The 18,613-nt window shown below is 42.0% G+C and overlaps 1 protein-coding gene and 1 long non-coding RNA gene across 4 annotated transcripts in view; one reads left to right on the top strand and one right to left on the bottom strand.

Moving 5' to 3' along the window:
- LOC149873311 (solute carrier family 22 member 2-like) overlaps positions 1–13,408 on the bottom strand; it is a 44,325-nt gene extending 30,917 nt beyond the window's left edge. For both annotated transcript variants that reach the window (XR_016441777.1, XM_090042436.1), the window contains exons 1-2: positions 3,235–13,408; positions 462–565 (exon numbers count right to left, since the gene is read on the bottom strand). Coding sequence is in view for 1 of the 2 variants with exons in the window: in XM_090042436.1 (XP_089898562.1) it covers positions 462–565; positions 3,235–3,651 (521 nt within the window). In the remaining variant the exon portion in view is untranslated. The remainder of the gene's footprint in view (positions 1–461; positions 566–3,234) is intronic.
- LOC149873310 (uncharacterized) overlaps positions 1–16,816 on the top strand; it is a 50,068-nt gene extending 33,252 nt beyond the window's left edge. For both annotated transcript variants that reach the window (XR_016441783.1, XR_016441782.1), the window contains 2 exons: positions 3,429–3,589; positions 13,420–16,816. This is a non-coding gene — a long non-coding RNA (uncharacterized LOC149873310). The remainder of the gene's footprint in view (positions 1–3,428; positions 3,590–13,419) is intronic.
- The last annotated feature ends 1,797 nt before the right edge of the window (positions 16,817–18,613 follow it).

The raw sequence follows: 18,613 nt of genomic DNA on the forward strand, positions 1-18,613 counted from the left end.
GCACGTTCTATCTGCTGTTTTATCAACTTATAAGTGAGAAAACCCAGACACTAAGGGCTCTTGTACACGTGTGTGAATGGGGTTTTTTTTTCCCAATCAGCCTATTCTTGGTGTCTTTTTGCATCCCACAATGTAACACGATGTAGGCAAAGGTTTGGTTGAGCAAAGCTGGCAGTTAGAAAAATCTTTTTTGCTTGTAAATCAGCAGCTGGAATATGGAGTTGCTGAGAGAGCATGCAAAACTGGAGCTCCGTGATGTCATTTTATGGGTTCATGTATAACCGCACTTGAAACAACCATTGGAGAAATGTCTCTTCTGACTTTCTGGCCATTTGAATTAGTTTTCAGTGCGTTTGTTTGCTCTTTCTGTCATTACTGTTTATACAAAACCGAAACAAGCAAAATCCAAACAACCACCTCCACAAATATTCAACACACAAAGGGAATATTTCAACACATACCTGTCTGCTATGTAGCCGATACTTATGGAGCCAACAAAAAACCCAGCATTCACACATGACTGAAAGAGGTCCAGCTTCCAGGAATCCTCACACACCAAATTAAACTGAAGAAGAAAGAGAAGGTCCATACTATAACACCAGGGACCCCAAGAGGAATCAACCAACCAAAAACAAAATGTAGGAACATTTCCCAGAAAGTAAATCACCCCCCTTTAAATCTGCATGTGCCATCTCATTAATGGCAAAAATAGTGAGACAATAAACTCAACAGAAAAAAGGAACATTTTCCAGAAATGGGAAAAATATATATTTTTAAAGATCATGTTTGCCGAATCATGTGTTTATCTACCTTTTTCAGCCATCACATTTGCCTAATTTGTTGCAAACATTCCAGAAAAATTCTATCCTGACTTAAAATTATTTATCTACTTTGGGGCTCAGAAGGAAACGGGGTTGCCTGAAACTGCATAAATTTAGAACAGCAGCCAAGTTTCTCAGACCTCCACACTTTGAAGTTTGTCACTGATTCATAACTGGCCCCATGAACTTGTGCAAGCGCTATGATGCAGGCCAGGCTTGGCTGACAATTGTCCTATAAGTTACCATGTTTGGTTGGAGAGAGTTGGATTCAGGGAGCCACGCATTGGACAGCATTAATGCTCTCTAGCTGCAACCATGTAATCTAGAGGTTCATGCCAAAGCCTGTCTGTGTGTGTATAGACTGTTATATGGGGCTAGCCCTGTAGTTTACTCTGGCTTTCTTAAACTGAGTGATGTTCCAAATATAGTTTTCAGTGGCATTTAAAAAAGAGGACATTTGAAAACTCCAGGCTCTTGAACTGAGCTTTAACCTCAGGGAAAGGTCTGCGGAGAGAAAAGGGCATTCATGGGTCAGTAACTATGAGTTTGTGTGTTGCTTAATAGAGTCCTAAGGTGTGATACAATGAGTTCTACTTGAGAAAAGCTGAGAAACTGCTCTCCTGCTTCTCTTTAGTACTGGCATGAGGCCCAGCAGCTGACTTTATGTAACTTTTTCCTTCACGGAAAACACTCTGCAACTTTTCTCCACTTTACTAAGTGACAGCCTCTCAGAGATTTCCATTCTGGGATGGACCAGTGCTCTCTTTAGGCTGATATGATGCATCTAATACAGGCCAATGGAAAATATTAAAAAAAGGTGAAGATCATGATTATTTAACACTGTGTTACAGGCTTCCTATTCATCTAACTGAAGTTGATGGCAAAATGGGAAAAGCAAAAAATGCAGGTTGTTCCCTTAGTTTTTACTTCCCAGCCTCAAATGTTTATCCTATTTACATGTCCATGCTATTTGCTTCAATATTATCCTGTGGCTGAGTTTCTCAGATACTGCTTTACTCAATTGTTTAACTCCTTTCCTTCCATGAATCTATGAATATATTCTTATTAACTGTGTGGGATGTTTAATTTTAGAGACTTCCCTAGTGTTCCTTTCTGAAGGAAGAAATAAAAGGTGCAAAAGGCTTGTGTTTTGTTTTATATTATCCATCACATTTGCTCTTTCTCATTCCCTTTCTAAATAAAATAGCTTGACTATGTTCACCTTCCTCACAGGTTCCTAATAATTTCTGTTCCCCTTTTCTGGCTCTTTGATTCTTCCAAGGAAAGATAACCAAAAAAGAATGAATATCAGGACACACATATAGAATGATGCTATCGTGTATTATTTTGAGTCATTTTCATGCTATTTGACACTGAATTTTGTTTTCAGAACTTAGGGTACTATTTCAATTTGCTGTGTATGTCTTCAATGTATTTGGCTACCTTAATGGCAGTACATAATCCCACCCTGAGTTTTTCTGTAACAGCTCTCAGACTGCTTTTAAAAAAGGTCCATCTCATGCATGTCAGAACTTGGTACACTTTGACCCATCTCGGCTATGGATAGGGCGGCAGGAATTTGATCTGCTATATTGTCCTGCTAATTATGAAAACACCAATTTTATCTGCAGAAACATAGGTAATGTATGAATAGGGATTGCTATCTATAACAATAACCAACAGTGAGCATGTTTTCCTAGATTCCTATTTTTTATTTATCATTTCTTTATTGAATGTATATGCTACCCTTCCCAAAAAAGGCTCAAGGCAAAATGTGCAATATTATATATAAACATTTCATAAGAAATATACTACATACTAATTGCATATGACTATAGATATCATATTTAAAGTCTAGAAATTGTTTGTAGCTACCTTAATAGTGCTGAACAGAAGCATTATTTTAGGGATGTAGATGTGGAAGGGGAAATAATCACTAGGACTTAGGATCCCCACGTTCAATTCCCTGTTGTCACATCTCCTGTGTGACCTCGACCAAGTAAGCAAAATAGGGATAAAAGCTCTTTCCTATCTTAGGAATAAAAGTACAATGAAGATAGTAGGAAGTACTACAGTGATGGGGAGTCATAAGTACAGGGGTTTTGGGATTTGGTTGCTAGAAGCAAATTTCAACTTAATATGCATTGCTTAATACCAAAGCTTAACTTTTTGCTAAAGTTTTGGTAAACATTTTCACTTTTTATTCTACAACCAGATCTGATATTAGTCTCAGCATTGAGAATGTACTGAATTTGTATTGACACACAATTATTTTGTATCGTGCTTGCTCAGCATCATGAGAATTTCCTGCTTAATAGACACGACAGAATTTTGAACTTTGCAAAAAAAATAGATAAAATTAGATGGATTGGGGGTCCCCACCTGCAATTTTTTAAAATGAAGTGCGTCTTACCTCGGTCACAATAGATGTTCCTGAAGAATTGTAAACCCAGCCATCTTCACAGTGCATGAGGGGAACCCTGCTCTGGCTGTTATGGCTGGTGAAGTTCTCCAGTGGGCTTGTGCAGCTGAGGCCAGTCATGTTCCAGTCCACGTTGTATCTCCAGCACTGACTAGTGAGAGACTTCTCATGGTTTCCCCACTCAGGAACAGTGTGATTCAGCTCCTCTTCCAAACTCCAGCCACACTTGCTGCTCAGCTCTGCTACTCCAGGACTAAGACAACGATGTTCAGGGATGAACCCCAGGAAGACGACACCCACGTAGATAGGAGGGAAGGCAGCTGAAAGGAGGCATAAGATAAAAAAGGTGCGTTTCTGGAACAAGTCAAATTCTCCTATGTGCTCTAAAATGTCATCTAAGGTGGGCATTTTTGTAAGTGGCAACTCATTAAATTAACTAACTCAAGTTGCTCTTCATAGCATTGCTCTGCATTTGCCAGGAGAGCCGCTTAAATAGTGGCAGAGTATTGGACCAAAAGTCACAGTAAAATAGTTAATTGACTTTGTAAATCGACAAGCCATGCGTTGCAACCTTTATTTCTCACATGCTGTTTCAAATGAAGCCTTGATTCCCATGTGACACAAACTCAGTAGGTTCTTATCTTGTTTTATGTATAAAACCTTGGGTTATTAAGCTTGGTGTGCTACATGGCATCTTTGTTGATTTGTTACTATGTGCTACAAGATAGATGATTATTCCTCCATAAAATGTATCATAGTAATCTGAGTTCATAAGTATTTCATACATATACTGCGCTCCTCACTTCTGTATACATTGCTTGAAATATTTATATCCTACAGTATGATCACATTCTGCTTTGCTGGGGTAGAAATGACACCAAAGGAATTGCAATGAGCTACGTTTTAAAGTTATTAAGGCCTCTAGATGCATATAAACATCTATTTGAATGTTCAAAAGTGTCTAGGTGCTTTTAACATCCACTGATGTCAACGGGAGTTAAGTGCTTAAATGAGTTGAAAATCCCAGATGTCTTTCTGTCTATTTGGTGTCTACATACCCTTTTTTAGAAGTCTGATCCAATGACATCAGAGGAAGTTTCTTCAGCATCTGAGACGCATAGGGCTTGCCTATGCAGGTCTACATTGCCCCTGAAGAACAAGGGTGGAAGTGACCACAACACACTGTGGGTATCTAGGCTGTAGAGCAGCCCATAGGCACTCAAAAGGGGGTTGGCAAAGTTAGACCAACTTCTACAGATGCTCTAGCCTATGCTGAGGGCTGCATTAAGTCCCAGTGAAAATAATTTTAGGGATTTGCAAGTGAGTGACCTAATGCTAGTTTTGCCTTAGCTGTGCTTCATGGAGGCACCACCTCCACGAGGTAAGTTTCTGAATGACAGTTGGCTTTGTTGTGGACAGGTCTTGCCTTACCAACCTCATCTCCTTCCATGACCAAGTAACTCACCACCTGGACACAACAGAGCAGGTTGACATTATATACCTTGACTTCCAAAAGGCCTTTGATCTAGTATCCCACAATCTCCTTGTGAGAAAATTGGAGGATTGTGAGCTTAACTCTGAGACAGGTGGGTGAGAAACTGTCTGCAGGATAGGACCCACAGAGTCATAGTGAATGGATCCATGTCATCCTGGTGAGAAGTGAGCAGCTATGTCCCGCAGGGGTCAGTGCTCGGTCCAGTACTTTTCAACCTCTTTATTAAGGGTTTAGATGTGGGGATGAAGAGCTCACTGGCCAAGTTTGCTGATGATACTAAGTTATAGGGAAACATGATCATGCTTGAAGATAGGCTACAGTTACAGGCAGACCTAGACAGGGTAGCAAGTTGGGCTGATGAAGTTCAATGTTGAGAAATGTAAAGTGCACCACCTCGGGATGAGCAACCCCCAATGCACCTACAGGCTTGGCGGCACCAAACTGACCAACACCACAAAAGAAAGGGACCTGGGAGTAATAATAGACAACAGTATGAATATGAGCCAACAGTGTGATGCTGTAGCTAGTAAGGCAAATAATACTCCGGCATGCATCAATTGATGCATCTCCAGCAAATCTAAGGAGGTGTTTCTCCTGCTCTACTCAGTACTGGTGCGACTGCAGCTGGGGTACTGCCCCCAGTTCTGGGCACCACACTTTAACAAGGACATGGACAAGCTTGAGAGAGTTTTAAAGAAGAGCCACCCATATGATCAGGGTCTTAAAAGGCAAGCCATACGAGGAAAGGCTGAGGGATCTGGGACTCTTCAGCCTGAGGAAAAGAAGGCTGAGAGGGGACCTGGTAGCAGCCTACCGCTATGCCAGAGGACTACATCAAGGGGTCAGTGAGTAACTGTTTGCCAGGGCACCCTGGGGAAAACCAGGAGTAATGCCCACAAACTCCTGGATGATCAATTCAGGCTCAACATTAGGAAAAACTCCTTCACAGTCAGGGTGTCCAGACTGTGAAATAAGCTCCCTCCAGAGGTGGTGCAATCATTTACTAGGAAATCTTCAAGAGCAGACTAGACAGTCACCTTGCTGGGGTCACCTAACCCCCAGTTATCTTTCCTGCTTGGTGCAGGGGGCTGGACCCAATGATTTTCCAGGGTCTCTTCCGGCCTTACAATCTATGACTCTATGGTTTGCACCTCATGGGATATAGAGCATTGTCCATATCATTAAACCATGTTCTGTTTGCATGAATCCTTTCTAGCTATTTTATGTCGCCTTTATTATACAAAACTGATATCATATTTACTTGCATGCTTATCCCAAAAAAACAGCTCTACAAAACTGGGGGGCATGCCAACCAGCAGGGAAGGTGGTTTCTGTGCTGGAATGGAAGCATGGAGGCCCTGTAAATGGCTGCTGTGCTTCCCCTCTTGGCACCCTCAAGGAGGGAAGGAGCTGAGTTCACTTTTCAGGGGCAGAGCTACACTTTTAACTTCACAGCTGCTGTAGATTTGGCAGTATCAGCTGGTAAGTTCACCTGTGGCTGAGAAGTTTAAACACTTAAGCTTTTGCCTGAGCAGCGGTGGTTGGGATTCATCCATGCAGTCAGGATCCCCTGTCAGAATTCAGACATGACTCTGGGAAACATCTTTTTTAAAAATTTGTTCAGTCTTCCTACAAAAAAGGTGCGTATCTTATTTGGGGTCATGTGTATGGGGAAAGTACTGCATGTAGTCTTGTGCTAAAACTCAGTGAAACCTCAATAATCCCTATCAGTCCTCCTTTGTCTTCGTATATTGTCTTGTTTGGTCTTTGTGTATTGCATTCCTGTACTGTGTACTATGCAAGTTCTATTCTTGTTAATATTTACTCTGTGTTCCAATTTATAGCTCCGTGGTAATCAATCATGTGTTTTGAAATAAATTTACGACATGACTACTGGTGGGTGAATCTGACGTTTTGTAAGATTCTATGAAGAGCTAAATGTTTCGCTGACAGCTGGACCATTTTATTCAGCTAGAATGTTTGGACAAAATAATCTGCTACCAGAGAGTTTGGCCCTTCCCTGGAATAGTTCTGCCTCCATATCTTTGTTTCAGAATACGTTTTCTCACTACATGTCTAGCTATTATTTCCCTTAATCAAATGGAATACTACAAATAAAAATGAGCTAGCTAGTCTTTGCAATGTAATTTGTCTGCTTCTGGTTAGAATCAATAAGTTGTTTTAGTTGATCTTTACTTTCTGCAGAGTATTCAGTTACGTCTTTGAGTTTTAGGAAACAAAAAGGAATGATGAACTTTGGGTAAAAGGATAGGTTATAAATAGTATCTTGGCCTTTCTTTAAGTAGGGCTTAAATCAAACACAAAACATTGTTGTATTAAAAATGGCTGCCATGCCCAGACACTTTCATGTCAAGCAGAAGTAGAATAGACCAATAGATGTCCACAAAATGCAAGGAAATATCCCTTACGATAGAAGTATTCCCCCTGTGGTAAAACAACAGATTTTGTGGCCGTTACATCACAGGCTTGTGTGTAGAACAATAGAAAATCACAGGCTCTGGGCCTGAAAGATTAGACAGGGCATGACTGAGGACAGTCATTGGTAGTAGCATAACTAGGGGTGGGCAAGAGGGTGCTACTGGGCACCAAGTTAGGAGGGGCGCTGGCATTGCCCCTTACCCTCATGGAGTCTGCACCCCAGCAGCATTCCTATGTTGGGAATTCCAAAATGGTCTACACTGCTACTGTTTTAAGAGCAACAGCTGAAGTAGGCAGAGTACATGCTCTGGCAGCAGGAGCTCAGCCAGGACTGTAGAGTTCCCGGTGGGGGTGAGAATGTTGTCCCCCTACCCCTGCTCTCAGCACCTGTCCCCTCTCCCCCTGCTCTTGGAACATTTCCCTCCACCCCCAGTCTCCTGCTTATTATAAACTCTGCTTATTATACCACTGGGTATTCCTAAGTTTCTACCCATAGGCTCAAAAGCAACCTGTGGGCCGTAGCTTTCACCCTCTGTAGCTGTAGCATGAGCATTAGGGCAGATCAGTGTTCTTTACCCTAGCACCACTCCAGTAAACTTTGAAACTCTTGCTCAGTGAGCAAAGAATTGTATGGAGAAGACAAAGCAGTCACTACTGTAAAATGGTTGGAGATGCTGCGTATTATGCAGCCATTCTTTTAAGTAACACTTGAGTGATTTCAGAGTGATTGTTACCAGGACGCTTTGGGCATTACTGTACCTACCTCCAGGGAAACCTTGTGCTTCTCCCAGATCAACACATGGTAGCAGCCCCTGCCTAATTCTCCTGTTTGACAGAGGCCTATGCTCATTTTCCTAGATTTAGACAAACTTGCAGGAAGAACCTCTCTGTGCCTGCTTGGCCTTTCTCCCCTTCAGGTGCCAATCCTCTAGGGCCCATCTGACTCCTTGTAGTACAAATAGTATAGGGCTTCGTGGTGTCTTGTGATTCTAACCTGTTCTCCCCCTAATGCCGGGGAGAACAGCTGCTGCTTGTTGAGGGGAGAGGAAGTGAAAGAAGCTAGACCACATTGTTTTAGTAGAGGATCCCAAGAACTCCATGAAGAAGACTGTACACATTACACCTGTGACAAGAGAGACCCTGCAGTGGTAGGTTAATTAAAGTAAGTGTCTTCTGAGATGCATTTACTGTGTATAAGTACTAATCTCTTTTAGTTTATAGAAAGTTAAGTATTAGCATGCCTGTTACAAAACATGTCAGCACTCCAAAAGCTGAGTTAAGTACCTCTGTACTCTGAACCTCTTGGAATCTCTGATACATGTTCCCAGTCTTTAATAGGATTTTCATGTCAGACTACAACAAAGTTGAAACTTAAAATGCTGCTATAAAAAACAACCTGTGGTTTACAACATGCATCACAGCCACCACTAACAAAGATGACCACCACAATCCCTTTGCACTCATTCAGTAGCATTTATTTTATCTGAAGATCTTAAAGCATTTTCTAAAGGTGGGTAACTCAGATTCAGACAACATTTTGAAAAAAAGAAAACCTGAAACAAAGAGGACTTCTAAGACCTAGATCCTCAAAGAGATATAAATTCTGACTCATCTTGGTGATGTAAAAATCGCGGTTCGTTTCTCGGGAGGCGAAAAAAACCTTCAGCCACAGACACACTCTATTAGCAACACAAAAGGTATATATTTGCAAATAGGGTCAGAGAGAGAGACAAAAGATCAAACACTCTGTTGCCCCCGAGGGAAACTGCCCAGTTGGCTTTATCCCCTCTCTCCTGACCACGTGTGCAGAAGGAGGAACTTTTACAACTCATTTCTGATTCATACAAACATGTATGTGAATACGTCAAATCATGCGTCGCATGTGTATTATAATTAACTACTTAAGTATGCGGGGCGGATAGGCTTATATGTATTAATTCATTGCGCATGGGTAGACAATATTTGAGGTTACAAGAGTTTGAATTTTTTTCCTTGCTTCAAGGCTAGAACTACAATTTACTCTTATCTGCATGAGAAAAGCTGAGGAGTATATGCTTTACTGTAACAAAGAGATAGTAACTTTGCAAAACAAAGAGGGAGTGATACCTTAATACAAAGAGCTCTCAGTAGCTCTCCCAGTTCTTTCACCAGGGAGGGCTGATAGCTGCACTGTTTTAACAAGACACCAGGGAGGGCTGACAGCTGCACTGTTTTAACAAGACTTATTGATAATGCATTTTTAATAATATTTCTAACATTGGGCTGGGAGGCTCTTCGGATGCAAGTGACTTGCCCAAAATTTCTTGGGTGGAAGTAGAACTGGGCTTTCTTATAAGTCCCGTGCCAGGCCTGGCTGAAATTCAGTGGCGGCAGCAGAATTCCCTCAATTCAAGGATAATGTCTGCCATGGTTCATTGATGGGTCTTGACGATTCAGGTCTTTCTGCAAGAGGGAGTATACAGTCATCTTGGATTTTTATCCTTTTCCTTCCTCTGCTTTGGGGGCAAAATGCTTTACCTTGAGGTGGGCTGACACTGGTTGAAGTTGTGGTGCTACTGGAGTTGGTTAGTAGCTAGCTTTTCCTAGCTTTTGATGTTGGTGTCCATTTTCTTCAGGTATGACTTCAATGTGTCCTTGTAGTGTTTTCTCTGGCTGTCAGAAGATCTCAGGTCACAACTAAGCAGGGAGTTATTCTGGGAGCTTAGAGTCAGGCTTTACTGGCTGTAAGCCGGTGCTGCTCCAACCCAGCTCAACTTGCTGCAGTCCTGGGAACGCATTTAAACAGCAAGCCCGGGAGTTTATTGCTACATGTTAATATTGCATATCACATTGGAATGTATTGCTGCATGTTAATAGCATATGTAGATGTGCCCAGAGTGTAGCAAAAAGTCTGGCAACAGGACTACATCTAACTAGAAAATGTATGTCTGTAATTTGTCAGTATGATTTTATTGGTGTATGCAGGACCATTATGGCAGAGGATGTAATGCCCTCAAGCATTATATCAGGCCAGATAATAGATGTAGCAAATAACAAAAGAAGTAATCTGGTAGACACTGGGAAAGTCTGATGCAGCTTGCAAGTTATTTTAGATATGCAAAAAGGGGAGTTATGTCAGCATAAGTAGAGGGACTTTATAGTGAATAAGGGAAGTGAGAAGCCATGAAATGCCCATCTTATTCAAATGGGTCTAAGATGAATATTCCTAGACTCCCAGTCAGATTTTCAAAATGTTTTACAGAAAAGACATTTCAAACTTCAGACAGAATCACATCTTATGTGATTCTTGAGAGTGATGGGGAGTATGTTAAGAGATGGCAATGAAATATGAGCAAGGCTTACATTTTGTCTTAGAGTAAATAGGAGCCTCTTAGTCATCTGCCCTAACAGCCAAAGTTCAAAGGATATGCCAGGGAAGCCCATCACTGCCCTAAATGTTAGTGCTTCATATGTTACCATTATTATATCTGACCAGATGGGACACCTCTTAGAATTAAGAAAGTCACAGCCTTGTGAGAGCCAGACTTTGCTGGTCAGGTCGAAGACCAGTTTTGGATCGCCAGTGCCCAACCTGCACTCCTTATACTTCACAAAGGTTGGTAGATTCATCCCTGTGCTAGCCAGAACCTCTGGTTATGACAAGTGATATTTCCTTCCTCAGGCTACACTGGGACTCTGGGCTGGTGTAACAATTGGGTGTTTTCATAATTTGCTCAAGGATGCATCTTTTTTAAAAGGGGAACTGTAACTGAGTTACTATGCTGACTGGGTCTCTGTCTATGCCACCGCCTCACAGAGCCCATAAAGGATGTTATTGTTCCTTCCAACTGGAAGGAGTTCTGATTAAGGAAGTAATCCTAGGAAGGAGATCAGAGAAAGGGGTTTTATTCCTGTCTGGGGAAAAGGAAAGGGAAAGGGAAATTGGTTTTTTTGGGAATGAGCCACAGGAGGAGATCACTTGCATCTCTAGTACCTGCCCCCAGTAGTAAATGCATGTCCTTGTGTTTGGTGAGCTTGTGCCTATGTTGTCATTCCAGAGATGCCTCCTGCTCATGCTAATCCACCAAGGAGTTTGCAAGGTCATACAACAATACAACTGTTGTTTGCATTCTTATCGGGGTGGGCTGATAATGATTAAGAATAAAAAAGAAAAGACCTCCAGTAATAACTATGCTTCTATTACTTTATATGGCAAATTGTGTGCCAGGTGCTTTACAGGTGCTTAGTCTCAGCCTGAAACAGTTTAGAAGCTAAAAGGCCTCAGTCCCGTCATTACTTGTGTGTACCAAATCGCTTTACCTGTTCAGATACCTATTGGCTTTAGTAGGACTGTGCAGGGGTAAGATGTCACACTCCAGCAATAGTTATGGGATGGGGATCCTTGATGGTGAGTTTGATGAGCAAAAGAGAATGAGATGAATACAAGGACACCTAGGATCAAGGGAATACATACAGATATGTTCTGAGAGCCTCAGTTTTAGCATAGCTACCCCTTAGAGATTCAAATGGATTGAATTGTTCTGATCCAAGTGTAAAGGTGTACTTCTGGTGTGGCCTTTTAAAAGTGAGCATTTCTGAATGCCTAGATGAAATGAGAGCAGAGGCCTGTTAAGTATATTTCATTTTTGCTAAGCACAAAGGGGCTACATGGGGGAAGTGCAGAAATGTTACTGACAGGAGAAACCAAAGGGATAGTGAGGCTGGCATTACTGGTGAAATGGCCAGGACAACTGGTGAGGGTAATGCAAGAAGATACTCTGGCTTGGATTTCAGTAAAACACTTGAAGTTTATCTATTCAGCAACACTTTTAAAAATATGCTTAATTTTGACCATGTGCATATGTCTCAGTACAATCAGTAGGATTTAAAGTTAACAGTTTAAGTGCTATGCAAAACAAAGATGGTTTGATCGATTCAGGGTCTAGGTCAGAGGTAATGGCTGCAAGCTATTATCATATTCTGGATTCCCGGCCACATTATTTAGTATTATGGCATTTTTCAATTTTTATGAATTAGAATCTAACTTCTATGATGCCCATATATCTTCATTCTCTTTATGTGCATTACAGGATGACTTGAACCACCAAAGTTTATAGTTTTATAATTCCGTACAGTATCATATATGGTATAATATAAGGTTTTTGGGGCTGTCTTTGAAAAGGTCATTTTGGCCTTGCATAGAAATTGTAATACACCCAATTCTTAAATCTTCATAAATTTTAAAATTGTTTTGCATTTGGCAGAGGGAGATAGCTTTGATTAAGTAGCTTAGAATCAGCAACTCAGCATTTATTTAAAAATATGGTAACTGTAAAGAAGACAAAAATTGACTTGGAAGTAGGAATTGTGAATCAAACCCTGCAGGAGGACATGCAGAGAAAAATGTGTTCTCCTTCCCGGTTTTTGGCACAATTCTCCTGGATGAAAAACGTCTTGGAAAAACTAACTCTGCACACTTCACTACCTGTTCTACTTCCAGGTAAGTGAGTAGCAGGCATGCTGTTATGAGGGTACAACCATTTGTTTGAATATGAATCTAGCTCCTGTTATGAAGGATCATCACAAAGAGCAGCATGGAGAGTCCACTCTTTCTGATGAGTGATATTTAAGGATTTTTGGCTAAGGCGATTTTTGAAGGGATGCGGTGGAGGGACAATGAGATGAAACTGTTCTTGTTAGTATCTCTGCTTCTGTGTGTCCCATCCAAATATTAAAATCTATGCAAAGCTCGCATAGACTTCCCAGGAAGTTGGAGGAGGACCCGTAGGAACATTTCATTTTGTAGCGCTCACTGATATTTTCTCTTGTTGCTAACCCTCAGTTGACCTGCAGCTGTCTTCTGAGCTTTGGGGGCCTGCTTCTATTGCAAGTGAAGTCAGTGGTAGGCTTGTCAATGACTTCAAGGGGGGTATGATCCCAGCCCCTTGTGTCTTTTGCAGCATGTTGAGCAAAAAATATCTGTGAACTTTCAGTGGACTTTTGTCCCAGCAACAAAGATTCTGTACACGCTTGCCAAGATGGATTGGTTACAGGTACCCAAATCCAGTTAAAGTGTCCTTGGCAGTTAACTTAATTGGAAAGGTAGGAGCAGGCCAAATTTTTGCTTTCAAGAAGCAAGTTTCTTTTGAAAAGGTATTTAATATTGGATAGATGGAAAGGAAGGGCCTTTCACTGCTACTTTTTAACATTTGACTGTACTTGTTTGTGTTTGCTCTTTGATGGCATTGTCTTTTTATTTTCAGTGACCTGCTAAATGTTTTTCCACTCATCAGCTGCCTTCCAGCATCCTCAACAGCTTGTGTGAAGTGCTGCCAATAAGAGAGCTGAGAGTGAGATTCCCAGCTTGCTGTGGGAGAGAAGAAATCTGCTTATAATGATTCCTAAAAAATATGCCTGGTCTATGTAATCATTCGGCTGTGAGATTTGTTTTAAAAGGGGGCTTACATAGTGGAGCAATCTTGAAATGAAAAGGTAGTGCTCTTTCTCTGCTAGTGTTTTTAGTATTCTTTCTTTATTGTTTCAGATATGTGTCTATGTCTGCGCTTACAATAACTTACTCTTGGTAACTGGCTTCTTTGAACCCAACCAAAAGGTTTGTGAGGATCAGGCATACTTGCTTAGGTGAGGGCTTGCAGGACAGGAGTGGTAATCCTGTGTTCATGCTGATCGCCACTGGGCATCACTTTGGTGAATGACTGGGAGGGTATAACAGTAGACAGATCACTGTAGATGTATTCAGTTCAGTGCTGTCCCTCTAAAAGGATTTGCTCTAGCCACTGTTGCATACGGGGTACTGGTCTAGAGCAGGGGTGTCAAGCAGAACCTGTGGGCTGAATCCAGCTTGTGGAACAATTCCAGTTGGCCCACCAGCAGTCTGGCAGGCTAGTGGGCCATGGCCTGCCACAGAATTCAGGGTTTCTGGATCCCTGTGGACATGGTCATTGGTGGCAGGGAGGCAAGCACAGGCTGTGCAAATACAGCCCTTGCTTGCCCAGCTGCTGCCCACCTCCTGGACTTGCACTGTTGCCTGACCCCAACCTGCTCTGCCTAGCCCTGGACCTGCTGCTGTCCAATGCCTGACCCATGCTGTGGCCTGCCCCTAGACATGCTGCTGCCTGATCCTCAGCCCATGCCACTGGCCTAGACAGAAGTCCACCACAGCTGCTGTTGGCTCCAGGGATCTGGCCTGAGAGGAGCCCCGGTGATATGGGTCCAGACCAGGTTCCAGGGTAGGTTGACACCCCTGCACTAGAGGGACCATTGCTTTGACCCAGTAGGCACTTTTATGTTCTTATGTTAGTTAGTTAGGCAACCAGCAATCCTCTGCATCATGGTGTACAGAGGTCTAGTCAGGTGCCTGATGAATCTGTTGTGGCTGACGAGCCCAATTCAGGAACGATGCTACTCATTACAAGTTTCAGAGAACCATGTGTTGTCTGAGTTAGAGTCCAAGTCCACACCATGGTGCTTTCTTCTTTCTCGCTTTGCCTCCATCCTCTGGATCAAAGCCACTTCATGTTGAGCTGCGCCCAGTGCCAGATGTTCCCTTTAGACCGGATGGGATTCTGCATGCTTCTCCCAGCTTTCTACATTGATGCTGAATGAAATTTCTAATGTTTCTAATCTCAAATCTTCTAAAGTAGGCTCATTGTCCATTAAACTTCAAACTGTAGTAATACTTTGAGCTCTTTGTGTTTGATTTACTTTGTGTCAGTCTTACTGGAGTATAAAATTCCATAGTGTTCAATCCAAGACTCAGGTTGATTTTGTTTATCTGTAATGACATTTCTATTTAAGTCTTTCAGTGGAGCTGTTTTCTTCTTGACTGGACCAATTGCTCATTTGATGCCTTTATACATTCCATGGCTATAACATGTCAGCTGCTTTCTGAATATTGGCACAGAGTGTCAGCCAAAAATCTTGGGCACACCTCTTAGCTTCCCTCTGCATTTCTCTTCAAGCCTTTTTCACATTTTCCAGGGTTATAGTGTTGGGAGATTTCTTTTAGTTGGTTAGCGCTGTCCCTTTGTTCTCAGCCAGTGGTAGAAGGTTTCAGACTGCTCTTCAAGCCAGTCTACATTTTTCTTGCATTTTTTGTCCAACACTGTTATACCAGCTTTGTACGTTAGTTTTTAAGCTTTCCCAACCCTTGGTTTTACAACTTCTCCATTGAATAGTCTACATTTTTCTGTGTCTTCAGTTTGACTAATGTCTATCTGAGGATGATTGGTAGCTTGGCAAAGGTAGGTTTTTTTGACATTGAGTCTGACTTTGCAGCAGACTAAGTCATGGTCAGTGTCACAGTCATAATTGTGATAAGACCTGGTATGCAGGATTTCTTTCAGGTGGTTATGCCTGGTCAGTACTAGATCTAATTGGTGCCAGTGCCCTGGTCTTGGATGTTTCCATGACATGTGTTTTTTGTGATTTTCCCAGCAAAGTAGGTGTTGGTAATGCATAACACTTTATGCAAGTCAAAATCTAGCAGTCACTGGCCATTTTCATTCATATTACCAATTCCATCTTTGCCCAGAATACCAGGCCAATTCTTGAAATTACATCCAACTCTTGCATTGAAGTTCCCCAGTATTATAACATCTCATTTCTGTGAGTTTTCTCAATCTCTTCTTCAAGTTGTTGGTAGAAAATATGAGTGTATCTGTGTTTGCGAGTGTGTAACTTCCAAAGATCCAGTTAGTGTGTGTGTGTGTGTGTGTAACTGCCAAAGATCCAGTTGGCGTGTGTGTGTAACTGATCCTTGCTATGACTGTAAATGACATCTGACTAGAGGGCTTGGTGGCAACGTGATGGGGCTACTCGTGATGGGGTAGTTCCTATAAAATACCCCAATGTTAAAACCTCCAGAGTAAGGTGAGTATAGGGTGCCTCAAAACCCCAGCCCCCACTGCCTTGTGGGTATTTCTTGGTTGGGAAAAAGCTAAGGGATATCACCCTGACAGAAATAGTTTCTTGCTGAGGCATTAGGAAGTTAGCAACAGCTTTAATCTGTTACTCCCTGGCAGAAACTACAATCATTGAGGCACTGAACATCTGGACTCGGTATCAATGGCCTCAAAGGGAGGCGGGGGTGGTAGGCCTTGGGCAGTCTTCACTCCTCCATACTCTCGCCTCGGCATACACACTAAAAGTCTCTGTATGATCCATACTAGTCAAAATGATAAAGCATTTCACATGCTGAAATGTTTGGACTCTTACCCCTAGGTTCAATTTGGACTCTGATTTACAGAAAACAGTACTTCTAAATTACGAATTGGTTAGACTCAGAATTGTTGTTGCTGCATTATCAGAAACTGGGCTGTCAGATACCTCTTCTATCCAAGAGACTGATTACACCATATTCTGGAACAGAAAGCCAACAGGAGAAAGGAGAGCAGGGAGTAGGCATTGCTATTAGAAACAGCTTACTATCTTTCTGTGAAAGCTCCCTTGCTTTATCTATTCGACTTCTGACACTTAGAGCACATACACAGAATTGTTTAGTATGTGCCTACCCTTCAAACTAGTGATGAAGACAAGAATGTTTTTCTACCAATAACTTGAAGAAGAGATTGAGAAAATACATTTTTTTGTGTAGTGCATGAGTAAAACCCCAACATCCCTGTCTACCCCAGGCCACTCTGTCTATGTCCTTTGTAGTGCTGAATCTTAGTTTTCCCTTTGTGTGTAGTGTTTGATGGAGGGGTTCTTTCAGATCAGTGTTCTGTGTATTCCTTCAGGTACCTGATGGTGTGCCTACCAGGGTAGACCTGCTGATGTCTTGTTTACATGAGGCATCCATTTTCTCTCCTGGTTAATCTTTGCCAAAGAGGGTTGTCAAACTATATATGGCACATCTCAGCATTTGTTATAAATCCTTTTCCTTTAATATCTGGTATTTTTCTGGAAAATTTGCTTTCCTAGTCATCAAGGCCATGCCTCTGCAGTAAGCTTACGATGCCCAGCAGCAGCACCTTCAGGCAAATTGCATTACTCTAGACCAGATGTCTCCCAAGCCAACTTCTGAGTGCCTAGGGGCTGTATTACCTCTATTGGCAACATCAGGAAGCAGAAGCTCAAGGTGGGCGGGGAAGTCCCCAGTGAACCAGAAGGGAGCAAGTGATGGGCAGCAATAGCAGGAGTTGGAGATGGAGAGAGATAGCAATGGCTGGTTGGAAATGGTGCATGGACCCGTAGGGAAAGGGTAGGGAGCCAAGGAGGTTAACGGTGGGAGGAGTCCATGAGCCATGAGTTAACCACTTGTGGGCTGCCGGTTGGACAGTTCTGTGCTAAGCCATAAGCAGTGCAGCTGCCTTTTTGCGGTGTGGGGGGATGTCCCTGTCATGCAGCAGGGTTGATTAGTGCACTTGAAACACTACATAAACACAACATCACTGTTTCTGATAGAGGAGGCAGCCCATGTAGAGCAGCACTGTGTGTTTGAGATCACTGCTGACATGCATGCGGAGGTTCTCATGCTGCTAGGTCCTTGGACATCTGTGTGTACCTTTGCTGCCTTCTAAAACATTATGAAGAATCTGGTTGGAACTGCAAAGCAATCAAAGTACTGAGGATGTCTGCTCACATGGACCTTGGGACTAACACCTCAATTCTTACAAATGGCACAAAGGGAACTTGATTTCTTGTGACCAAGACCTTTACCTTTTTGCTCGATGATAGAAATCTAATACAGTAAGTGAAAACAAGAGGAAAACATGAGCTTTGAGAGTGGGAGTGAACAAGTCTTTTTAACTTTTAAACCACTTTGCTGGAGTAATGTGGGGCCAGATCTTGCCAGTCCATTACTCCCACATATAGTTTGCATTCACTTCAGTCCCATTGTCCTCAATGCTTCAATGACTCAAGTGTGACTAAATGGGCTAAGGGAGCTAGCCAGATGAGTAATGTTTTCCAGGATTCTGCTGTTAGGAACACAATGTCAAATAAGTTGTTGAATGTTGAAATCAATGTTGAAAAAAAATCCAGTAATTTTTTGAAAATGTGGATGAAGTGAATGGATTTGAATTTTCTTCTGATGCCTTTGTACATTCCCTCCACTACCAGCAAAAAACTTATTATTTTCCACAAAGTCTGAAGGATCCAAGATTGCAGCTTACTTTCCATTGTAAAAACCCATTTATGCCCAAGGAAGCTCCCAAAAAGATCAGTTTCTGCAGCAGGGGAGCCAAACACGTTATTTGGAAAGCAACCCAAAATATGACTAATGTTTTCTGTTGGAGACATTCCCAGTTGTTTATAGCAGTGCCACAGCATAGAAGGCTGGTCCTGGTTGTAAGGATCTCAAAGTCCTAAGCAAAAAGGAAGAGACATTGGTAGATACAGAAATAAAGGGGAACATAAGGAAAAATGAAACACTGTAGGTCAGCAGATTGTTATGTAGCCAGCTGTGGCCTATTTCAGAACATCTGAAAAGAAATT

This window comes from Crocodylus siamensis, chromosome 1, assembly GCF_052110815.1.
Source record: "Crocodylus siamensis isolate JL-2025a chromosome 1, ASM5211081v1, whole genome shotgun sequence".
Taxonomy (NCBI): Eukaryota; Metazoa; Chordata; order Crocodylia; family Crocodylidae; genus Crocodylus; species Crocodylus siamensis.